At 33.4% G+C, this 22,500-nt stretch overlaps 1 protein-coding gene across 1 annotated transcript in view; it reads right to left on the bottom strand.

The window, feature by feature from the left end:
• Positions 1-707: 707 nt before the first annotated feature.
• LOC145266621 (uncharacterized) overlaps positions 708-22,500 on the bottom strand; it is a 71,929-nt gene continuing 50,136 nt past the window's right edge. The window contains exons 11-16 of the mRNA XM_080122527.1: positions 20,152-20,362; positions 17,819-17,981; positions 13,685-13,973; positions 7,566-7,714; positions 3,550-3,754; positions 708-1,041 (exon numbers count right to left, since the gene is read on the bottom strand). Of these exons, the coding sequence (XP_079978653.1) occupies positions 790-1,041; positions 3,550-3,754; positions 7,566-7,714; positions 13,685-13,973; positions 17,819-17,981; positions 20,152-20,362 (1,269 nt within the window). The 3' untranslated portion in view covers positions 708-789. The remainder of the gene's footprint in view (positions 1,042-3,549; positions 3,755-7,565; positions 7,715-13,684; positions 13,974-17,818; positions 17,982-20,151; positions 20,363-22,500) is intronic.

The following is a 22,500-nucleotide window of genomic DNA, read 5'->3' on the forward strand; positions in this document are numbered from 1 at the left end:
CTGCCCCGTGGGGAGGCATTGTAAATAGGTACAATAATATCTGGGTGAGTCCATTTACGCCGAATATCTACAGAATGCCAACATCCATATTTTACATATTAAAGAGTCCGCTGTGGAATGTCCACAGGCCCCACTAGTCTGTATGAGCACATGGTAGGCAAAACTTCTTTAGCATCAACAGAGGTAGAAAAAAAAAAAAAATCTAGGGAGACAAATTGATTTACGACTGTGTTTCAAGACTCATAGTTTTGAAACAGCAGCCGCAGCCAACAAGTTGGTTGGCATTTGTCATCGTTCGTTTTACATACATGAATCGTGTTATGTTTTTGTCTTTCTATATAAAGAGGTTGATCTGTCCAAAGCTAGAATATGCCACATCAACATGGTCACCGCGATACATGCATGACATTGGAACCACAGAAGCGGTGCAGAGTGGGGTGGGGGGTGGTGAGGCTACTAATTTGGCGCCAGATTTGGATGATCTGTCTTAGAAGGAGCGACTGAAGCAACTGGATCTTCCAACTCTGGTGTTCCGTCGAATGAGAGACGATGTCATCCAAGTCTTCAAATATCTGCACAGAGCTCGCCATAAAGATCCATTTGTTCAACAAGATAGACCTGAAGAAGGTCGGAGGTTGTATCGGCCGAAACGTTGAAAGAATAATAACATCAAAGATGAAAACGGTAGTTCAAATTAAAAAAAAAATTTAATTCCCACCCCCTTTTTTTTCTTGTTGTTGTTGTTTTATCACGACGGGACCGGAAGAGGGGCGGGGGGGGGAGAATTAGTCAGGGTCTTCTGTAAACGAATCCAGCAAGTGCGTAAATGGTATCACAGAAGGCAATATAGTTGAAGTCGTCTTGGCCGCCGATTCTGACTTTGAATTTCTTGTAGATGGCCTTCAGCTGTTCGTCGCTAAACAAATGTCCGAGTTCAAGTTGCATGAGGACCCGACGGAAATGCGACTGAGACAAACAGCCCTTTTTCAGGCGGTCGAAATCTTCCATCAGCGGAAACAACTGCATGCGGTACTCACGGACCTGCAAGATGGAGGAAAGAAAAAGACAACGTCAGTTTGGTGCAGAGGAAAAATCCGACATAAAAGGCGCAGATGGGGGGGGGGGGCTTTTAAAAATATTATTTCTATGTTTCTCAGTGTTTGAATGAATTAGTTTTGTAAAGACTTCAGATTTATTCTTTTAGAACTCTCTCTCTCTCTCTCTCTCTCTCTCTCTCTCTCTCTCTCTCTCTCTCTCTCTCTCTGAGAAAGAGAAATAGTTGTAAAATGTAGAACAAAATGGAAGGTAAAAAAGGTTTTTCAAATAACACATAGGAAACAAAAGGATGGTCTCCCCCCCAACTCTTTTTGTGGCTATTTTTCCCCAATTTTCTCTCTCTCTTTCTCTCTCTTTCTCTCTCTCTCTCTCTCTCATATATATATATATAAGAGAAACGAAATTAAAACTATAAATTAAAATTTACAATTAAATTTATTATTCAACAGAATACTCCTGCAATTAATGTTCCGAGTCCCTATTCCGTGGAGTTTCAAAGAATGCTGTTCTTGCTATTCTTCTCATCAGAGGACAGAAAGAAATCAGCAAATTATAATTGTAGCAGGGCTAGAATTTGTTGGTTGAGGCATTAAATAAAACCACAATTTATGATAGTCATAAATTGTAAAATATTCATGTCCGTTAAGAAACACATGAAGAAATGTGAAAAAAATGTGGGAAATAAAAACAAATCGGGAATAACATTTCAATTGTAATCCGAAAAGCAAAAAGGAATTAAAAAAAAAAAAAAAAAGCTCTACTCTCTATTGTGTTTGTATTGAGCATTTTTATTTGGTTGGGTGGGATTAATATATTAATATATAAATATCAATATTAATATTAAATTAAAGTTTATCCTTGCTTGTATCAGGTAAACACCTCATTCAATTTGCCTTTTTTATTTCTTAATATCACAAGTTGCATTTGAGAAGGTTTATTACCACACAAGCCGAAAGGCCTGACATATAAAATCAAAAGTAAGTTCTTTGATATATAACACGTCCGAAATGAATGATGGATTAATAAATATTGTAATTTATTCAATTTTCATTTGCATCATCAATTTTTCTTATATATATATATATATAGGAAATTTATTATTGTGAGTCCAGAAAAATCCTCAAAAAGAAGAGGAAATATCCACCTAGCATCGTCAGAATTCATAGATGGACCCTTTTTTTTTTTTGAGGATTTTCCTCTAGCTGAAACAATATGTAAACTCATTCTGGACTCATAGTAATAAATTTCCTATATACTGCTCTGGCTACACATTGAGCACTCTAGTCCGGTTTTTTCACCACTGGTAAATAAATAAATACATACATATATATATATATATATATATATATATATATATATATATATATATATATATATATATATATATATATAGGCAGAAAATCTTTGAAGAGAAATTTACTAATCAAGGAAAAAGCAAATTCCAAAACCAAATATAAATATAGTTATTTATATCTCAATCCCAACCATATAAGATCTACCTCTGCATTCCATGTTTAAAAAGGATGTGTCCTCTATAGTATCAGACCTGACAGAATGGTTAATTGTAGATATAGACCGTTTCATACCCTCAAAGAAATTCCAGCAAAGACCTAACAGCCAGCCGTGGTTCTCTCCGGAATGTGCTGCTGCCATTGCACATAGAAATCACTTTTTCCATTGATTCCAATGTAATAGATGTACTGAGACTAAGGCCGCTTTCAGAACTGCCAGCAACCACTGTAAAAAAGTAATAAAGAAGACGAGAGTTGTATGCTCAGTCCGTCAAGTCCAAAGTAGCTGAACAGCGGCTTGGTTCCCACCAGTTTTGGCAAATAGCAAACAGAATCCTGAACAGAAGCGTGTGCTCTATCCCAACTCTCATAAATGGACCTGAGGTAATCTCGTCAACATCAGACAAAGCCAAACTCTTTGCCAAGAACTTTGCAGCTAATTCTAACCTTTGCGACCAAGGCTGCCAACCTCCAATATTTCCTCCTGTATCAGAAAACATGCTATGTGATATACAAATATCTGTACGTGATGTTGCCAAGCTAATCAAAAACCTTGATTCCAGTAAAGCAACCGGCCCTGGCGGTATTCCAATTATAGTACTCAAAAGACTTCAACCAGAACTTCGCCCATCCTTACAAAACTGTTTAAACTTTTGGAGTTAAAAATGATAGGAGGCATTACTTTTGGGACAATCCTTATTTGAAAAAGCATGCTCCAGACGCCCATGCACAGCCATGCACGTTCATTGCTGACGAAAGTGCATTGAGAATGCTGGTGACTATGTAGAAAAATAAATTTGGGAGTACAAAAGGTCCCTCGGTTTAATGGTACGACTCCCATATTCGTAACTGTAAATTTTCGGGTTAAAAAAAAAAGGAGCCATTCCTGTAGGAACGACTCTAGTATATATGAGGATGATGATGATTACGGCACTGGGGATGGGTGGGGGTGGGGGAAGTGAGATGATGCGCATATTCTTACTTTTTCTGCAATGTTATTCATCGCTTCTTGTAATAAAAGTTTTTCCTCTTCAGTCAAAACGTTTAACTTCCATTCCTCTTCTGGACGGAATTGTTCGATGTTTTTCAGTGGATTTTTCTCGAGATTTTGAGTCGTGAATATCGATTCCACTTCGTCGCAAAACTTTCGGTAATCGATGCTCTCACTGTCACTCGACGATTGGTACCTGAAACATTTTTGGATATTAAAAAAAATTGCTTTATGTGAGATTTGATCATCCAAACCATGAAAAAGTTTGTTTGTGAATAGCTCTCTCTCTCTCTCTCTCTCTCTCTCTCTCTCTCTCTCTCTCTCCTTCTCATATATATATATATATATAATAAAAAATATAACACGGAAATTACATAATTGTCGATGCAATAACTTATTTCAACCTTATGGTATTTTCAAGCATTTTTTATTTTTTATTTTTTTTAAAAATCCCTCCCACCCTCTCTATAAAATGTATTAAGTGGATTGCTACTACCACCCCCTCTGGTTTTTTGAGGGTCGAGGCCCGATTTTTTCTTTCCTTCTTTCAGTATCAAAAATGTATTGTCTGGTTTAGAGGCTTGAAAATACCATAAGGTTGAAATAAATTATTGCATCGACAATTATGTAATTTCCGTGTTATATTTTTTATCTTATTGCTCTGTTTACCACATTGATCTCTCATACCCGGATTTCCTCTGGAATTATTCCATTATAACACTATATATATATAATTATTTACTATAATAATTATTAAATACCTACAGATATTAGTGTTTCATCCTTTCAGGAATCATCAGTACAGCGTGTCACGATTAACACCAGTCAATAAATTCAAACCCGGCAACAGAAGCCATGTCTGGCTTCATTACAAAGACCCAATCCATTCGGCTACCGTTAACCGCGAAAAATACTTTTGAAATTTAAACATTTATTATCTTAAATGTTTTTAACATCTGTCAGAGTGATCTAATCATTTTATGATGATCTGCGCGCACACACACACACACACACACACACACACACACACACACACACACATATATACATACATGCATATATATATATATATATATATATATATATATATATATATATATACACACATATATATATATATATATATATATATATGTATATATATATATATATATATATATATACTTCGGAATAATCAGTGGTTATGTAAATGTGAGATTGTAGGTTTACAAAATATTACTGGCAGTAATATTCTATAAGTTATCCCATCTAAACAAGAATTGCTCGATATGCAAGATAGAGCAAATAAATTAAATTGTAATTCAATGAATTTCAAAAAAACTCTCATTGAAATGAAATGAAGTGATTGAGTTTAATATCAAAGGATTTTTATTATTCTAAGCAAGACAAAGAATGCTTTAGAAAATTAATCTCCTTAACCTATAGGGTTTCGATGTCTACCATCTCATCAGAGGAGAGAAAATATTAGCAAATACTTATAAAGGTATGCACCCTATTTGCTAAAGTCAGTGAGACATGGAAAGTCAAAGTCAAAATAATAAATTTATTATTTTGACTTTCCATGTCTCACTGACTTTAGCAAATAGGGTGCATACCTTTATAAGTATTTGCTAATATTTTCACTCACTCTTTATATATATATATATATATATATATATATATATATATATATATATATAAAGAGTGAGAGATTAATAATTGTGAAATCATCAATCAAGTTTTCATAGAAGGAAACATAACAAAATCATATTCATATGTACGATCGTTTCAGAGACGATATCCTTTTATTCATTCGATATTTACAAATAAAACCATCGAGAAATAAGTAAATTATTTCTGGATATTGTCTCCTCATCAACATAAGTAGAAGGGGAGGGGGGGGGAGAAGACACTAAATTTTAACCAGGTATTGAAGTAAATATAGTTTGTGAACCTAGAATAAAAAAAATAAATAAAAATATTAAAAAAATAAAAATTTTAAGTGGAATTAAATTGTTTTGTTCATATGATTAATATTCGATATATTTTCAATCATATTTGTTATGATATCATGTGTTGCAAATAAACTATTGTGTAATGATTTTTGATGAAAGAGGGAAAAATCGTTGGAAAAATAGTAATTACATTTATATATATATATATATATATATATATATATATATGTAATTACATTTATATATATAAATATGTAATTACATTTATATATATATATATATATATATATATATATATATATATAGTGGAAATGGTAATTAATAAAAACTGAAGAAAGTGCTAAATACTGTTGTAGAGAAAATATGCGTTTTATTTTTTATTACCGTATCGTTCTATTAAGTTACATTATTGTTTCAGCTACCCGGCCGTTTTTTTTTTTTTGTTTTTTTTTTGCCGTCTGTAGCATCCTCAGACTTTTACAGAAACCTGATTGTAAGATTATTCATTGAACTTTTGAATAGTCAAATCGCTGCCTGATGATATCTGTTGTTTGATTGAAACAAGTGGCTATTTGTAGCAGCGGGATGTGAACATGTTTATATAACAATAAACAAGTATTATCAGCTCTTTTTATTGAGCACTAACAACCTCGTTGAATTCATTAGTCCATTACTTTTGAATATAAAAAAAACCCGAGCGTATATATATATATATATATATATATATATATATATATATATATACTAGACTACCCGTGACCCGTTGGGTCAGTATGTTATATTAGCTATGGAATTCATGTATGAGTGTGACATTTGTGACGTAAAGAAAATAGATTTTTTTTTGACATAAGAGAAACATTTCTATGAAAGTATATTAAAATGAAAAAAGAATATAGATAGATTTCTATGAGTCGTTCTGTTTATAATAATTGATTATTTTTTTAAATTTTTTTACAGTTACTGAATTATAAGTGGTTGGCCATACTTATAGGTAAATGTGCACTGAACAGATACCATAATACTTATTATAGTTAAATTCAAATTTTAATATATCTGCTTTTTTTTTTTACATCGTTCATTTCTGTATTACGTTTAAGTTATCTTAAACCCCCACTCTTCCCATGTTAAAAAATAATTTCGAATTATTACCGTTAATATTTCAGTGCACAGGTCAAAATCTGCAAAAGAAGCGATTTGTGTTTATTTGTTTACATTGTTATGGGCTAATGTTTATGCACGCATGCACAACCGGATATCGTAAACTGGAAAGTGGGTTACATACATCGTTACAAGGTCATTTGAGTTTCATAATTATATAGATATAAGGTTGGTTGGTTGTTTTTATTTTACGGCATATCAATCCTTTTCGGGTTATTTAATGCTGGATCCAAAGATTTTGAAGAAAATTTTTTTTAATAGAATATATTTGTTGTTTTCAAGTCAGTTTCTATTTTACCCATAGTTGGAACCCTAACAGGTACTACCACTCCGGGTCAGAGTGGACCTGAGAGCAATGGCAATTAAAGGGTGGCTCCACACTCCCCAAAGCCCACAAGCTGGGTTCTCACCACTTGATATAGTTTAAGGTCATATCCAGGACCTAGATATAAGGGAGAAATTAACTATATATATATATATATATATATATATATATATATATATATATAGTTAATTTCTAATTTTTATATATATATAAGGGAGAAATTAACAATGAGTATGAAAAACTGTTCTTTTTAATCAAATAAACAAAAGAATTTAACGCCACTTAATTTTTTTTATTCTAGATTCACAAACCATATTTACTTCAATAAGTTAGTTAAGATTTACTGTCTTCTCTCTCCTCATTTATGCCGACGAGGAGACGATATCCAGAAATATTTTACTTATTTCCCGATGGTTTTATTCGTAAATATTAAATGAATAAAAGAATATTTTATAACATAAAAAATTTTAATAAACTATTACAGGTCCCCAAGAAATATAAAATTAAGCTCAATGGTTTATATGTAAAGTCAAGCAGAGCACATGTATTGAACGATTTTCAAAGAGAAAATGAAAACCAAAGAATCTTACTTGTCTTTGAGAATTGAAACTTCTGCCACCGTCAGTTCCAATGGGCTGAGGCTCAGTGCGCGATGGAACTGGTTCTTGGAAACTTTCCCAGAATTCAGTTTGTCATAATCTTTCATGAAATCGATTAGACGGAATCGTTCTTTGAAAACCTGTACGGCACAAGGTCAACGAATTGGAAATACAAAACATAGGAAAGAAAAACAAAACAAAAATTCTAACAATCACGTAAATTGACGAAGTATATATATATATATATATATATATATATATATATATATATATATATATATATATATATATATTATTAATTAATTTATGAGGAAGTGAGGATGGTGTGTTTCACTCTGTCATCTTTAAAATTCACCATTGATTACCTCCCCTTAACAACTTCTCCAGAAATGGAGACAAAAAATATACCTTGTAATGGCTATAATTTAGTAGTAATCGCTAAAAATTGTAAAAATAAAAATGATTTTATATATATATATATATATATATATATATATATATATATATATATATATATATATATATATATATATATATATATATATAACGAGGGTAGATAGAAGAGAGTAAACTCAATTCTATAAAAGGAGACTTATCGGGATAATATAAAGCTCAACAAGTTTCAATGGAGCTTATATATATATTGGTATAAAGAGTCGCCTTTATCCCCCAACTAAATGTATGTATACCCTTATTAAATAAATGAATCATTCTATATATTTTCCAATATATAATCTTTGTGAATTCATTTTCCACTCTCATATATATAATTAGCTCTACCTACGTATTGAGCACTTTTGAAGTAAATACTTAAAGTTTACGCATAAATTTATACTTTCGTATATTAATTTTATGTGAGTAAATTAAGTAGTTGTGTGTGTATATATATATATATATATATATATATATATATATATATATATATATATATATACACACACACACACAACACACACACACACACACACACACACTATTTGATCAATTTACGTTATTTTTAGAATATAACATTTTCATTCCGTGACAAGTATTTACATCATAAAGATTTTTCTGTATTTTTATTTGTTTAATTAGGTTGAATTCAGGACAACAACAACAAAAAATAACTAAATCGCAAAACCAAGTAACGTGTTTACATCGACGAGATACCTTAAATAAGTTTCCAGACTTTTTTGTAGAGGCATTTAAAATTGTTGTAGACTCTTTAAAATTCAGTATCTTATTGCTATACATCTTATGAGATGACTGACTAATTTTTATGATTTTACGTTCAAATGAACGGCTACAACAGGAATTGGAATACGCCCTACTAAAGCCTGATTGTCACAACTAGTGTATTTCAAAAATGCAATCTTGACGTGAGGACACTTTAGAAGAACGATATGCAACAAAATTTTGTTTTAAACTTTGAAAAGATGTCACAGAAACGTAGAGAATGCTTCAAACTGCCTATGGACTATCTTGCATTAATCGAGCATCCGTTTTTGAATGGCATAAGAGATTCAAGGAAGGCAAGGAGTCTCTGAGGGATTATGAGATGTGTTGGAGGAGTAAGGAAGTCACAACATCAGAATTGATTGGCCAAATAAAGAATTTCATGGATAAGAACTTTTGTGTGTCTATAGAGACAATAAATTCACAGTTTGATGTCAGTGTGGGAACTGTGCACACAATTATTTGTGAGGAACTGAAGATCCGGAAGATTTGTGCAAAGTTTGTCACAAGGGTTCTCAAAAAATATCAGAAAGAAAGAAATGCTATGTGCATAAAGACAGTTCCTCGCCCTCCCTATTGTCCAGACCTTGCTCCCTGTGACTATTGGTTATTCCTTAAGCTCAAGGAAAACCTTAGAGGCTGTGATGAGGGTCATTGAAACGCTCACACAAGAGGACTTCCATGGGACCTTCCAGAAGTTGGAACAGTACAAGTGCATTGCAACCGGAGGAGATTACTTTGAAGGGGACTAGAGTTTCATGTGTGTATGATCAATAAGTGCCCATGCAAAAACGTCTGGAAACTTCTTGAAGGTTCCTCGTATATTGCCTGATTAAAACAAACTAGCGGACTACCACGAAAAATTCACAGTGCATTCTATATCAATGTGTGAAATTTATGATTAATAAAGGGCCCTGTCGGTGGGGCATTAGAATACGCCGACTGCCCCCCCTGCAGAGGGTAAAAGTCCCTCAATGGGGGTCCTGGATATGACCTTAAACTATATCCAATGGTGAGGCCCCAGCTTGTGGGCTTTGGGGAGTGTGGAGCCACTCTTTAATTACCATTGCTCCCAGGTCCACTCTGATCCGGAGTGGTAGTACCTGTTAGGGTTCCAACTATGGGTTGAATAGAAACCGACTTGAAAACAACAAATATATTCTATTAAAAAAATTTTCTTTAAAATCTTTGGATTCGGCATTAAATAACCCGAAAAGGGTTGATATGCCGTAAAACAAAAACAAACAACCAACCAACCAACGATTAATAAAAATATTATTTTTTAAATAATGTCTGTCAGATTCAATAATATTAAGAAATTAAAAATGACTTTTCTTCAGTAAAAATGTTCTTTAAATAATTTTTTTTTTTTTTGCAAGGGAGTTACCCCTTATCAAGGCCTGAAGGCCATTCGAGGATAAGTGTTAATGAACGTAAGGTGATAGTGTAGTAATCATTAATCGTGTAAATTGGGTAGAATTTGATTATTTCTGAGGACGGTTCAACAAGAAATTGTTTAGATTGGATTTGACGACAACCATATTGTAGTCGGTCAGGAAGCAGGTGAGCGGAACAGAATTCCACAGCGAGCAGTTCTAGGAAAGAAGTCTTGTTCATGAAATCTGCATTTAGATTTAAGCACAGATAGGGAATGGGGGGAAATTGTTGATAGTGGTTGTAGCTAGTCAAGTGTTTTTTTTTTAAAGTCCAGCAAGGGTGGGGGCCATAGATTGGAACCAGTCGAGCACTTTCCATGAAAATAACGATAGAGCAGAGACAGGCTCGCAACGTTTCTTCTGTGGAAAAGAGTTTGCAGGGAAGAGAAAAGGGCATCACTGAGTAGGTTTTAAGCCGGTTTTGAACTCTATCAAGGCAGAATAGGGAACACTAAGCAGCTCCTTCCCAGATGTGGCAACAGTACTCCATTTTAGGACGTACTGAATAATTTATGACGTATTTAATAATTTATGACGTACTAAATGATTTATGACGTATTGAAAAATTTATGACATACTAGATAATTTATGACGTATTAAATGATTTATGACGTACTAAATGATTTATGACGTATTAAATAATTTATGACGTACTAAATAATTTATGACATACTAGATAATTTATGGCGTATTAAATGATTTATAACGTACTAAATGATTTATGACGTATTAAATAATTTATGACGTACTAAATAATTTATGACGCATTAAATAATTTATGACGTACTAAATAATTTATGACGTATTAAATAATTTATGACATACTAAATAATTTATGACGGATTAAATAATTTATGACGTACTAAATAATTTATGACGTATTAAATAATTTATGACGTACTAAATGATTTATGACGTACTAAATGATTTATGACGTATTAAATAATTTATGATGTATTAAATAATTTATGACGTACTAAATAATTTATGACGTATTAAATAATTTATGACGTACTAAATAATTTATGACGTATTAAATAAATTATGGCGTATTAAATAATTTATGACATACTAGATAATTTATGACATACTAAATAATTTATGACGTACTAAATAATTTATGACGTACTAAATAATTTATGACATACTAGATAATTTATGACGTATTAAATTATTTATGACGTACTAAATAATTTATGACGTATTAAATTATTTATGACATACTAAATAATTTATGACGTATTAAATAATTTATGACGTACTAAATAATTTATGACGTATTAAATAATTTATGACGTACTAAATAATTTATGACGTATTAAATAATTTATGACATACTAAATAATTTATGACGTATTAAATAATTTATGACGTACTAAATAATTTATGACGTATTAAATAATTTATGACGTACTTAATAATTTATGACGTATTAAATAATTTATGACGTATTAAATAATTTATGACGTACTAAATAATTTATGACGTACTAAATGATTTATGACGGATTAAATAATTTATGACATACTAGATAATTTATGACGTATTAAATAATTTATGACGTACTAAATGATTTATGACGTATTAAATAATTTATGACATACTAGATAATTTATGACGTATTAAATGATTTATGACGTACTAAATAATTTATGACGTACTAAATAATTTATGACGTACTAAATAATTTATGACGTATTAAATAATTTATGACGTACTAAATAATTTATGATGTACTAAATGATTTATGATGTATTAAATAATTTATGACGTACTAAATAATTTATGACATAAATAAAAAATACTTTAAATTTTATTCTTTTTAAAACAATAATTTTTTGCTGATCAGAAGGGAGGGTGAAAAAAAAATTGTGGATCCTAATTCAATGGCCGGACAACATCGGGTTTCGCTGCTAGTTATTATTAGGGTTATGACAAGAGAATATTCTTATCATTGTTTTGACTCTCGAGTATATATCCGACACAGACACAGTTAATCAATCGAGAACCACATCACTCTATATAAAAACATATAAGATATCAATGGATATACACCCGAGATTCAAAGCAATGAAAAGAATATGCTGTTGTCCCAGTTATTAAAGAGTTTCTTATTAAAAGAATGAAATGGTGAACCAATGGTTAATCATAATTTTATAAGAGGTGGAGGGAGTGAGAGATCCACCTAAGCTGCTTTCTTGGTTACCCCCTCCCTCATGCATAGGCACTTTGAGTGGGGGTATCTAGAGTGATCGATTTTGAATTTTGAAGACGGAAGCGATAGAAAATATAAATTGTTGATGAGTAGTTGTAGTGTTGTGTTGGAAATCCCTCCCTCACAGCAGAAAAGGAAAATTCAAGCAATATACTGAAATGTTCAATGCCATGTTAGAATAAACAGCACAATTAGTGACAGCTTTAATGTTACATGAATAGCTGGTATCATTTTAATGCTACTAAGACAAAACTTCTTTCACTGAAATGTTGACATGCAAAGATGTCACGGTAACATTTCACACTTAGCGATTATTAAAGCTTTCTACATTATTGGCCAATTCATGCCAGACTCGTACTATCCAATGTCTCGAATTCGGCTTTCACAGACAGATACCTGGTTGTAGTGTTGTGTAAAATCCTCCCTCTGCCCTCACTGCAAAAAAGAAAAATTCAAACAATCTACTGCAATGCCCAAAGTCATATTATAATTAACGACACAATTTCTCTCTTCCGTGCTAGAAAGCTACTAACGCCCGAAAGTATCCTATACCGCTATAAGGCCACTATTCGCCCATGGAGTATTGTTGTCATATTTGGGCTGGTGCATCTACTGCTAGTCTCTGGCTCCTAGACAAGGTTCAAAAGAGAGTCGCCAATCTGATAGGTCCTGAACTGTCATCTAAACTTCAGCCTCTGTCCCATCGACGAAATGTTGCATCCCTCTGCCTGTGCTACAAATACTTTAATGGTGAATGCTCTGACGAACTGCAAGCACTTGTGCCCCCTCGGTGTAAATACCCCTGACAACTCAACAAGCAGCTAAATCCCACCCCTTCACAGTAGAGATCCCTAGATGTAAGAGAGCCTTCTACTCCAGTAGTTTCTTCCCCAGGACAGCTAGACTTTGGAATTCCCTTCTGGGTCCCTGCTTCCCCAACTGTACTGACATGCAGAAGTTCAAGTGTAATGTGAACCGACATCTTGCTGCCCAACTCCCTACACAGTACCCCTGATGCTTATGTCCCTGATAGTAGCCCCCTGCAACAAAGTGGTAATGTGCCTTGTTTGGGGTGAAAATGTAATAATAATTAAAAAAAAAAATTAGTGACAGCTTTAACGTTAAATTTAAAATGCTACTGAGACCATTTTTTACTGTGCTATTTCCTTTCTGGTACCATCTTTACTGCGCCATTTTGTTTTTCTGGTGTCATTTTTTTTACCTAAATTCAATAATACAAATACCTTGGTTTTCACTTTGATTAAGACGCTTTCCAAATCCTGCAGCGAATCCTGTTCGTACTGTTTGTTCCATTCGTTCAATTCGTGCACTTCTCTGATAAACCTTTTGTACGGCGATTCACCTGTTTTGTGTTCCAGTGGGAATAACTCGTGAATGAAGTCAACGTAGAGGATCCCCTTCTCATCCCAGAAACGAGCCTTGAGCGTGTCGAGTCCGGCTTGGGTGAACGGCAGGTTCAGCATTGACAGGCACTGCTCAAATTGATGGGCACTGATCCGCTGATTGCCATGGCTACAAGACAAATGCAAAACAAAAGGAATAAGTGTTGCAGTGTGTCCACCCTATGGATAATAATGAACTTTTCCATTTACAATAAAAAAAATCGAGAGAATATGTCGCTAGCAACTAGCACACCATTTTCTAAAACTGATTTTTGTTTGATAATCCTATTCCTGATCCCAATTAGGTGACAGTTTGGCTGTTTTGTCAAAGATATAGGCCCATTTTCGAATTTTCAAAAGAGGTGTTATAATAAAGATAGTTTTTTTTTTTTTTGTTTTTTGCGTGGCAGGGGGGAGAACCTGCATCTTTTTTTGACTGGCAAAGCTGCTTATCTCCCACATTTCCAAGTAGGGTCTTCTTATGCTAACACGCATTTTTTTTTCATTGTAAATATCGAATTAGCAACTAAGTTCTTGTTTTTTAAATATATTGTTTTGAAAATTAGTCCACTTCACCACCTTACTGTTGCTAAACTTCTTTCTGTCCAAATAACAATATGAATTTAGGCAAGCCCGTTCTACCGCAGATATCCTAACTGTAATCTCTGAACGTATATACCATGCACTGGATTGGATAAGGCATGGGAAGGGGAGGGCAGTAGCCTAGATATATCTAAGGCTATTGACAAGATGTGACACAATGGTTTTTTCATGAAAATCAGATCATATGGTATCACTGGACGAATACTTAACATATTTAAATTCTTCTTAAATAAGAGAAGAATTCAGGTTGAATCGATGGTCGTACATCAAAACAATATGATATAAATGCTGGTGTACCTCAGAGGTCGATCCTTGGAGCTTTATTGTTCCTGATATTCATAAATGACCTCTCTGATAAAATTGTCTTTGAGATGGGCATATTTGCTGATGACACCATGCTCTATAACAGGCATGAGGGGAAAACAAGTGAACACATATCTAAGGCAATGGCGGCAACCCTAGAGGAAGACATCCAATCTGTACTGGAATAGGAACAAAAATGGATGGTAACATTCAACGCTGCCAAAACTAAGCTCGTTTCCTTTAATAATTACAAGAAACCTTATTAACCACCAATAGCGATAGCTAAAGATACATTACCTGAAAGTACTTCGTTCAAAGTCCTCGGCTTAACGTTCACAGGGAACATGAGTTGGAACAGATAAATCGAGGGCATTGCCACAGCTGCTGCAAGGAAGGTGGGCTCCCTTTACTATGCTAGAAAATTACTTACGCCTGAAAGTATCCTGTACTTTTGCAAGGCTACCATTCGCCCATATATGGAGTATTGTTGTCACATTTGGGCTGGTGCATCTGCTACTAGTATCTCGCTGCTGGACAGGGTTTAAAAGAGAGTCGCCAACCTGATGGGTCCAAAACTGTCATCAAAGCTTCAACGTCTGTCCCATCGATGAAATATTGCATCCACCTGCCGGTTCTACAAGTATCTTAAGGGTAGATGCTCGCATGAACTAAAAGCCCTTGTACCTCCTTCACGAAAATACTCCTGATAAACCCGACAAGCAGCAAAGTCCCACCCCTTCACAGTAGAAATCCCTAGATGTAAGAAAGCTTTCTACTCTAATAGTTTCTTCCCTAGAACTGCTAGACTTTAGAACTCAATTCCGGGTTCCTGCTTTTCCAACTGTACTGACATGCAAAGTTCAAGTGTAATGTGAATGGACATCTCGCTGCTCAACTCCCTACATAGTATCCCTGCAAATGATGTCCCCGATAGTAACCCCCTATATCAAAGTGGCACTGTGCCTTGTTTGTGATGAAAATTGAATTAAAAAAAAGGTATATATATATATATATATCTTCTATATCTATCTATAATACTATAAATTCGTTTTTCGTTTGTGTGTGTATTGATATTCATATCAAAACCCCTCTTTTCTATTTATTTAAAAATAAAATACAATTTTCTTATATATGGGTTCTGGAACTGCATTCACTAGCAAAAGATCTAGCTAATTTGCATATTTTTTTAAACAGTCATTTTAATTAACTCCTTATTAGTTGCTTCTGTTTTCTTATGGGATAATCATCTTTAGTTAACTATTACGTGTAATTATATTCATGCAGATATTCTACATGATTTAAACTTGCATAATATTTGCGTAAAAAGTTTATAGTAAACACAAAATTATTTCCATATATATTTATGTATACGTATATATTTTTGTTTAACAAATTTTGCTTACCAAACACCTAGAGTTTTTGGTCTACAGACATGAGACTTCATATATAAGGTATTTGAATTCATGCAAAACTTTATATTTGTGTTTTAGCCCGGAAAAATCGGTGCAAAAGTGTGAAAATTAAAAAAAAATGAAATTTGCCGGGTGAAGGTCGAACGGCAGCATTACAAATGCATAATGTATTAGCTATTGGTTCATGTTTTAATTTTTAGCCTTGCAGTAAACATGTTTTCATAGCCCAGTCATTGCGGCAGAGGCAAAATAAATCGTGAGCTGAACGTTTTGGTTTCGATTCTCGGTGGTGGCGCATGAGTTTTTTTAAAATAATTTTTAAATCATTACTATTGCATCCAATCTATCTCTCTATCTATTCTATATATAAAAGTGAACGTGTCTGTGGATCTGTGTACATTTTTCTACACAATAACTCTGTCAATTTTCAGTCTACAGGCGCAAAATTTGATATACAGGGTACTGAGATTTGGGAAAATCTTTGTAATCCGTTTTCGGCCAGAAAGTTGGCTTTTAAGGGTCCAAGGTATAACGATTTGACCTTTGAGAACTCTACCAAACTCCTCCGCCAATTTTAAGTCTAAACACTTGAAATTTTAGATATAGGTTCCTTGGACATGGATCTAACTTAATAACTTGATTTGAGCACAAAACAATAAATGTTAAGGGGTCGTAATAGGGGTCAAAGTTAAAAAAATTGACTGTTTTTTTTTTTTTTGGCTCAACATACACTTCCAAACACCCGGGTAACGCTGGTTTAAAAAATGTCACTTTCGGTTTGCCGGTGGTCGTAACAGCATAGACGTCAGGTTTTTCCCCCGTTCTTTTCCTCCTTCACGGTATGTGTTCCAACCTGCCTTCCTACTACCACTTTTTTTTTTTTTTTGCTCAACAGATGCATCCAAACACCCGGGCAACACCGGGCTGAAATTCTAGTATATCTATAAAAGTGAACGTGTCTGTGTATCTGCTTGTGTACATTTCCCTACGCAATAACTCTGCCAATTTTTAGTCTACAAACTCGAAATTTGATATACAGGGTACTGAGATTTGGGGGAAATTGATGTGATCGGTTTTCGGCCAGAAATTTGGCGATTACGGGGTAAAAGTTCAACGATTTGACCTTTGAGAACTCTACCAAACTCCTCCGACAATTTTAGGTCTAATCACTTGAAATTTTAGATATAGGTTCATTGGAAATGGATCTAACTTAATAATTTAATTTGAGCCCAAAGCAATAAATGTTAAGGGGTAAAAAAGGGTCAAAGTTTTAAAAAATTGACCGCTTTTTTTTTTTTTGCTCAACATACACCTCCAAACACCCGGGCAACGCCGGGCTGAATTGCTAGTATATATATATATATATATATATATATATATATATATATATATATATATATATATATATATACATATACATATATATATGTATATATATATATATATATATATATATATATACATATATATATATATATATATATATATATATATAGTAAATGTGAGGTGAATGAATTTAATGAAATAGTATAGGTTCATTTACATGTTCCAAGAAATCACGAGAGAAAGAAAGAGAAAGAGAGAAAAGGGAAAGAAAGAAAGAAAGAAAGAAAGAGAAAAAGTGCGAAAAAAGAAGATATATGTGTGTGTAACAAACCGGTCAAAATCCTTAAAACAGGGCTCAATAAGGATGCGTTTCCGTTTGATTTGTTGCCGTATTTTTTCCATTGTTTTGTTGTATAATTTTTTGTTTTCTTCCGACGTTTCTCTCCATTCGACATTTCGACCTGGAAATTTCACATGTTCAAAGTCGATAAAAACTGCAAAGAAAAAAAAAAAAACCAACACAACAATGGACTTGAAAGATAAGCAAGTCTGATTGAACACGACAGAGTTATTCTTTTTGCCGATCTTTCTGGATAGTTTTCCAATTTGCCGAACGTAGGCATATTGTATGAAATGGTGCCCAAAAGTTGTTGTTCAGCCATATTCTTCTCAAGCACTTTTTATTGGTGCGTTCGATTATCATCAGGAGAGATTGTTGTTTCCTTTTTCTTTTCCTTTGAGGTTTGGTGTATTTATATATATTTTTTTTTGATTGGCTATAAAGGTGGATGATAATCGAATGCACCGATAAAAAGCACTTGAGAAGAATATGGCTAAACAACAACTTTTGGGCACCATTTTATATAACGTGCCTGCTGAAATAAAAAAGACCGCTCGGCAAATGGAAAAGATATCCAGAAAGATCGGCAAAAAGAATAACTCTGTTGTGTTCAATCAGACTTGCTTGAATAATGACTTGCTGCCAATATATATATATATATATATATATATATATATATATATATATATATATATATATATATATATAAGTGGTGGCGGGTGTTTATTTAAATAGACATTCCGAGGAGTTATTTACGGGCGTCGATTCCATGGTCGAGTGGAAGAACCGCTGTCAACACGACGGTCCTAGGGTCAATCCTTGGCTTGGGAGAGATGCTAGTCTAGCGGCACTGATGAGTTGTGATACAACGAAACAGGACTATATGTCGATGACTACAAATATATATATATATATATATATGAAGGTGGTTCCAAAAGTAAAGCATCCTATTTTTTTAAACTCAAAAAGTGAAGAACTATGAAGATGGAAGTGATACCTTTAAAACAGAGGAGCTTTTGTGTTCCAGAATTTATTTTCCTACATCATCACGAGCATTCTCAGTGCATTGGACGACGTCTGCGCATGGGCGTCTCGGGGCATGCTTTATCATACGAAGGCCTTTCCAAAAGTCGAGCCTCATATTTTTTAACTCAGAAAGTTGAAAAGCTACGAAGACGGGAGTGGTACCATTAAAACATGCAACCTTTTGTGCCCCAGAATTTATTTTTCTACATAGTCACCACCATTCTCAATGCACTTTTGGCAGCGACAAACGATGGCTTGGTCGTAAAAGCCCGGAGCACATATTTGTTTCTTTTTCACCTTTTGCAAGCCACAGCAGACTTGCATTGTTCGATGTCTCCTTAGCACGACTACCATAGACAGCGTTCGTTTCTCCAAGCTTGAAAAACGTGACGTCATTTGTCATCTCACAATGCTTTGTCTACGTGTCTAACTTTAACATTACATGTCAGCCATCTTTGAGTTAACCTGACAATAATTCCGCTTTGCTGATTCGGGTTAGCATGATGCACTCATTGTGACCTTTGTCAAAATACACACTAGCTAACGTAATCGCCATCGACGTAGGGCCCAATGTTATCTCTGTATGCTTTATGCAGAAAAAAAAATTCTAAGATAAAGAAAGTGAATCTGGTATCAGTCGGTGACACTTAAAACAAGCCAAGAATGTAGGGTCCATGTCCATGAGTGGAAAATTTACTTTCACCATGACTAATGTTTGTGCAAAATTTCAAAAAAACATTCAAGGAGTGGTTATTGAGTAAAGTGCGGACAAATGAGCAGACAAACAATTTGGGATCAATTTTACACATATAGTGGACTCTAGGCGGGCGGGGGGGGGGGCAACTAAAGTAATCCTGGAAACTCCGTTCTAGCAAAAACTTACTTTCACCATTACTAATGTTTGTGTAAAAGTAAAAAAAAAAAAAATCCAAATCATGGTTATTGGGAAAAGCGCAAACAAACAAATGGTCAAACAATTTGGGAGTAATTTTACACATATAATAACCCCAAGGGGTGTAACCAGAGTTATCCTGGAAAATTGTTCCTGGTAAAAATTTACTTTCACCATGACTAATGTTTGTGCAAAATTTCCAAAAATTCCAAGGCATGGTTATTGAGAAAAGTGCGACCAAATGAGCGAACGGGAGTGAATGATTAGGTCCAATCCCTCCTTTGTCGGGGGAGCAATCAGTGTTACCACAGAATAGACAATAATTTTGGAATTGTATTGATAAATAAAAAAAACATTGTTCTAAAACAAAAAACAAAAAACGGATCATCCGTTTTTGGTTTCTAACCTGAGTTAATATCATTCATAAATTCCGTCCATAGAATTTTGTTCTTGTATTTCGGGTTCTGGTATTGGTCACACAGCAACTGGAACTCCCCGTTAGTCAAATCGTAGAATCCAATTTTGCTGAATCCAAGCATCGACAATCCTCTGCGGAACTGGTCTTTCGTTATGGAACCACATCGGAGCGGATCGAAATCTTTAAAATATGGACAAACCTTGCAACAAAAGAGAAGAATGACAAAGAATTAGATGAGAAACAAAATCGAATGAGGGACTATTGTTCTCATCTTGAGTTTTGACCGATGTAACCTCCAACCTTCTTCAGGTGTATCTTCAGAAGAATAAGAGAAATATGGTGGAGAGTAAACGATTCAACACAGCAACACATATGCTGGGTGACTATACTAAGCAAACCTAATATAGAATTTTACACGATATGGGAACCATTAATTATAATCACGTTGACACACTGGTTCCTGCTGGATCACCGGAGTTAAGCAACGTTGAACCTGGTCAGTGCTAAATGGGTGACCATTTGGGACTTCCAAGTGCTGTATGTGCTCTCTGCTTATCTCGGCATTGTTTCCAGTCGTCCTGGACTTTTCCTTGCCACTAGACTCAAACAGTGCCGATTCAGGAGAGGTTAGGTTGGGATTGTGCAACCTTTGCTTCACAATTACACGCGCAGCTGCCTCTACAGGGGGTATCCTTTGTCTTTCGAGACTGAATGAAGGCCTCTAATTATAAATAATATATATATGTATATATATATATTATATATATATTTATAATTATATAACTCAAATGACCTTGTAACAGGTGTTGTACCCCCACATCTGGCTTACGACTTCCGGTTGAGCATGCATACATAAACATAAACTCATAACAGCGTAAACAAATAAACACAAATTGCTACTTTTTCTGAATTTCCTTTTTTCTTTTTAAATTTATTCTCCATTTTTTAATACACCTTTCTTAAAAAACATTCATACATTTTCTTCTACACTACCAGCATAAATAAATAACCCCGAAAATATGTTTTTTTTAATTTGCGATACAAATAAATAATCAACACGACAATAAAACGTATTGTTTTACTGTGTACGTTTTCATCGTCCCAATTGTTTTTTTTGCGTTTAAATTAAAAGATATACCAAAATTTCAATTTAACTTTAAGCATTATGGTATCTGTTCAGTGCACATTTACCTATAAGTATGGAAAACCACTTATAATTCAATGGCTGTAAGCTTTTTTTTTTCAGAAAAAAAAAACAATCATAAACAGAACGACCCATAGAAATCTATCTCTATTCTTTTTTTATTTTAATATACTTTCACAGAAATGTTTCAGTTATGTAAAAAAAAAATATTTTCTTTACGTCACAAGTGTCATGCTCATACATTATTTCCATGGCTAATATAACATACTGACCCAACGGGTCACGGGTAGTTTAGTATATATATATATATATATATATATATATATATATATATATATATATATATATATATATATAAAGGTTATATATATATATATATATATATATATATATATATATATATATATATATATATATATATATATATATAAGGTTATATATATATATAGTGTTATAATGGAATAATTCCAGGAGGAAATCCGGGTATGAGAGCTCAATGTGGTAAACAGAGCAATAACATAAAAATATAACACGGAAATTACATAATTGTCGAAATTATTGAAATAAATTATTGCATCGACAATTATGTAATTTCCGTGTTTATATATATATATGGATTTCTGCCTTTGGATTATTATGGACCATCTTCTTCCAATTACGGGATTTCCTTGGATTTTACTTGTACAAATGGAAATTCTTTTAACTTTCTTGAAGTTTTACATTTGGATTTTACCGTCACTGGATTTTTTATCTTCCACCAGACTATCCATTCATGTGTAATCACCTTTTTCTTCACTATATTCCCTCTGCTTCACTTTTTTGTTTTCAATTAAGATCTTTGACTTACTTGTTGTTTCATCAAATACTTCTGCATGCAAAATCCGATCGCGCATTTTGCTAATTCCTACCCTCTGATGAGAAGGAGAGTATTTCTTCGAAACTCCGCGGATTAAGGACTATCCATTTATCTAGTGTTTCCTTTTCAGATTAAATATGTTTTTAGCTCATTTCAAAGTGTTTTTTAACATATTTTATTAACTGTTTGCTCATATATATATATATATATATATATATATATAACCTTTATATATATATATATATATATATAAAGGTTATATATATATATATATATATATATATATATATATATATATGTAAAGGTTATATATATATAATGGTTATATATATATATA

The sequence above is a fragment of the Euprymna scolopes genome, chromosome 41 (assembly GCF_053919585.1).
Source record: "Euprymna scolopes isolate OS-2025 chromosome 41, ASM5391958v1, whole genome shotgun sequence".
In the NCBI taxonomy this organism is placed as follows: Eukaryota; Metazoa; Mollusca; class Cephalopoda; order Sepiida; family Sepiolidae; genus Euprymna; species Euprymna scolopes.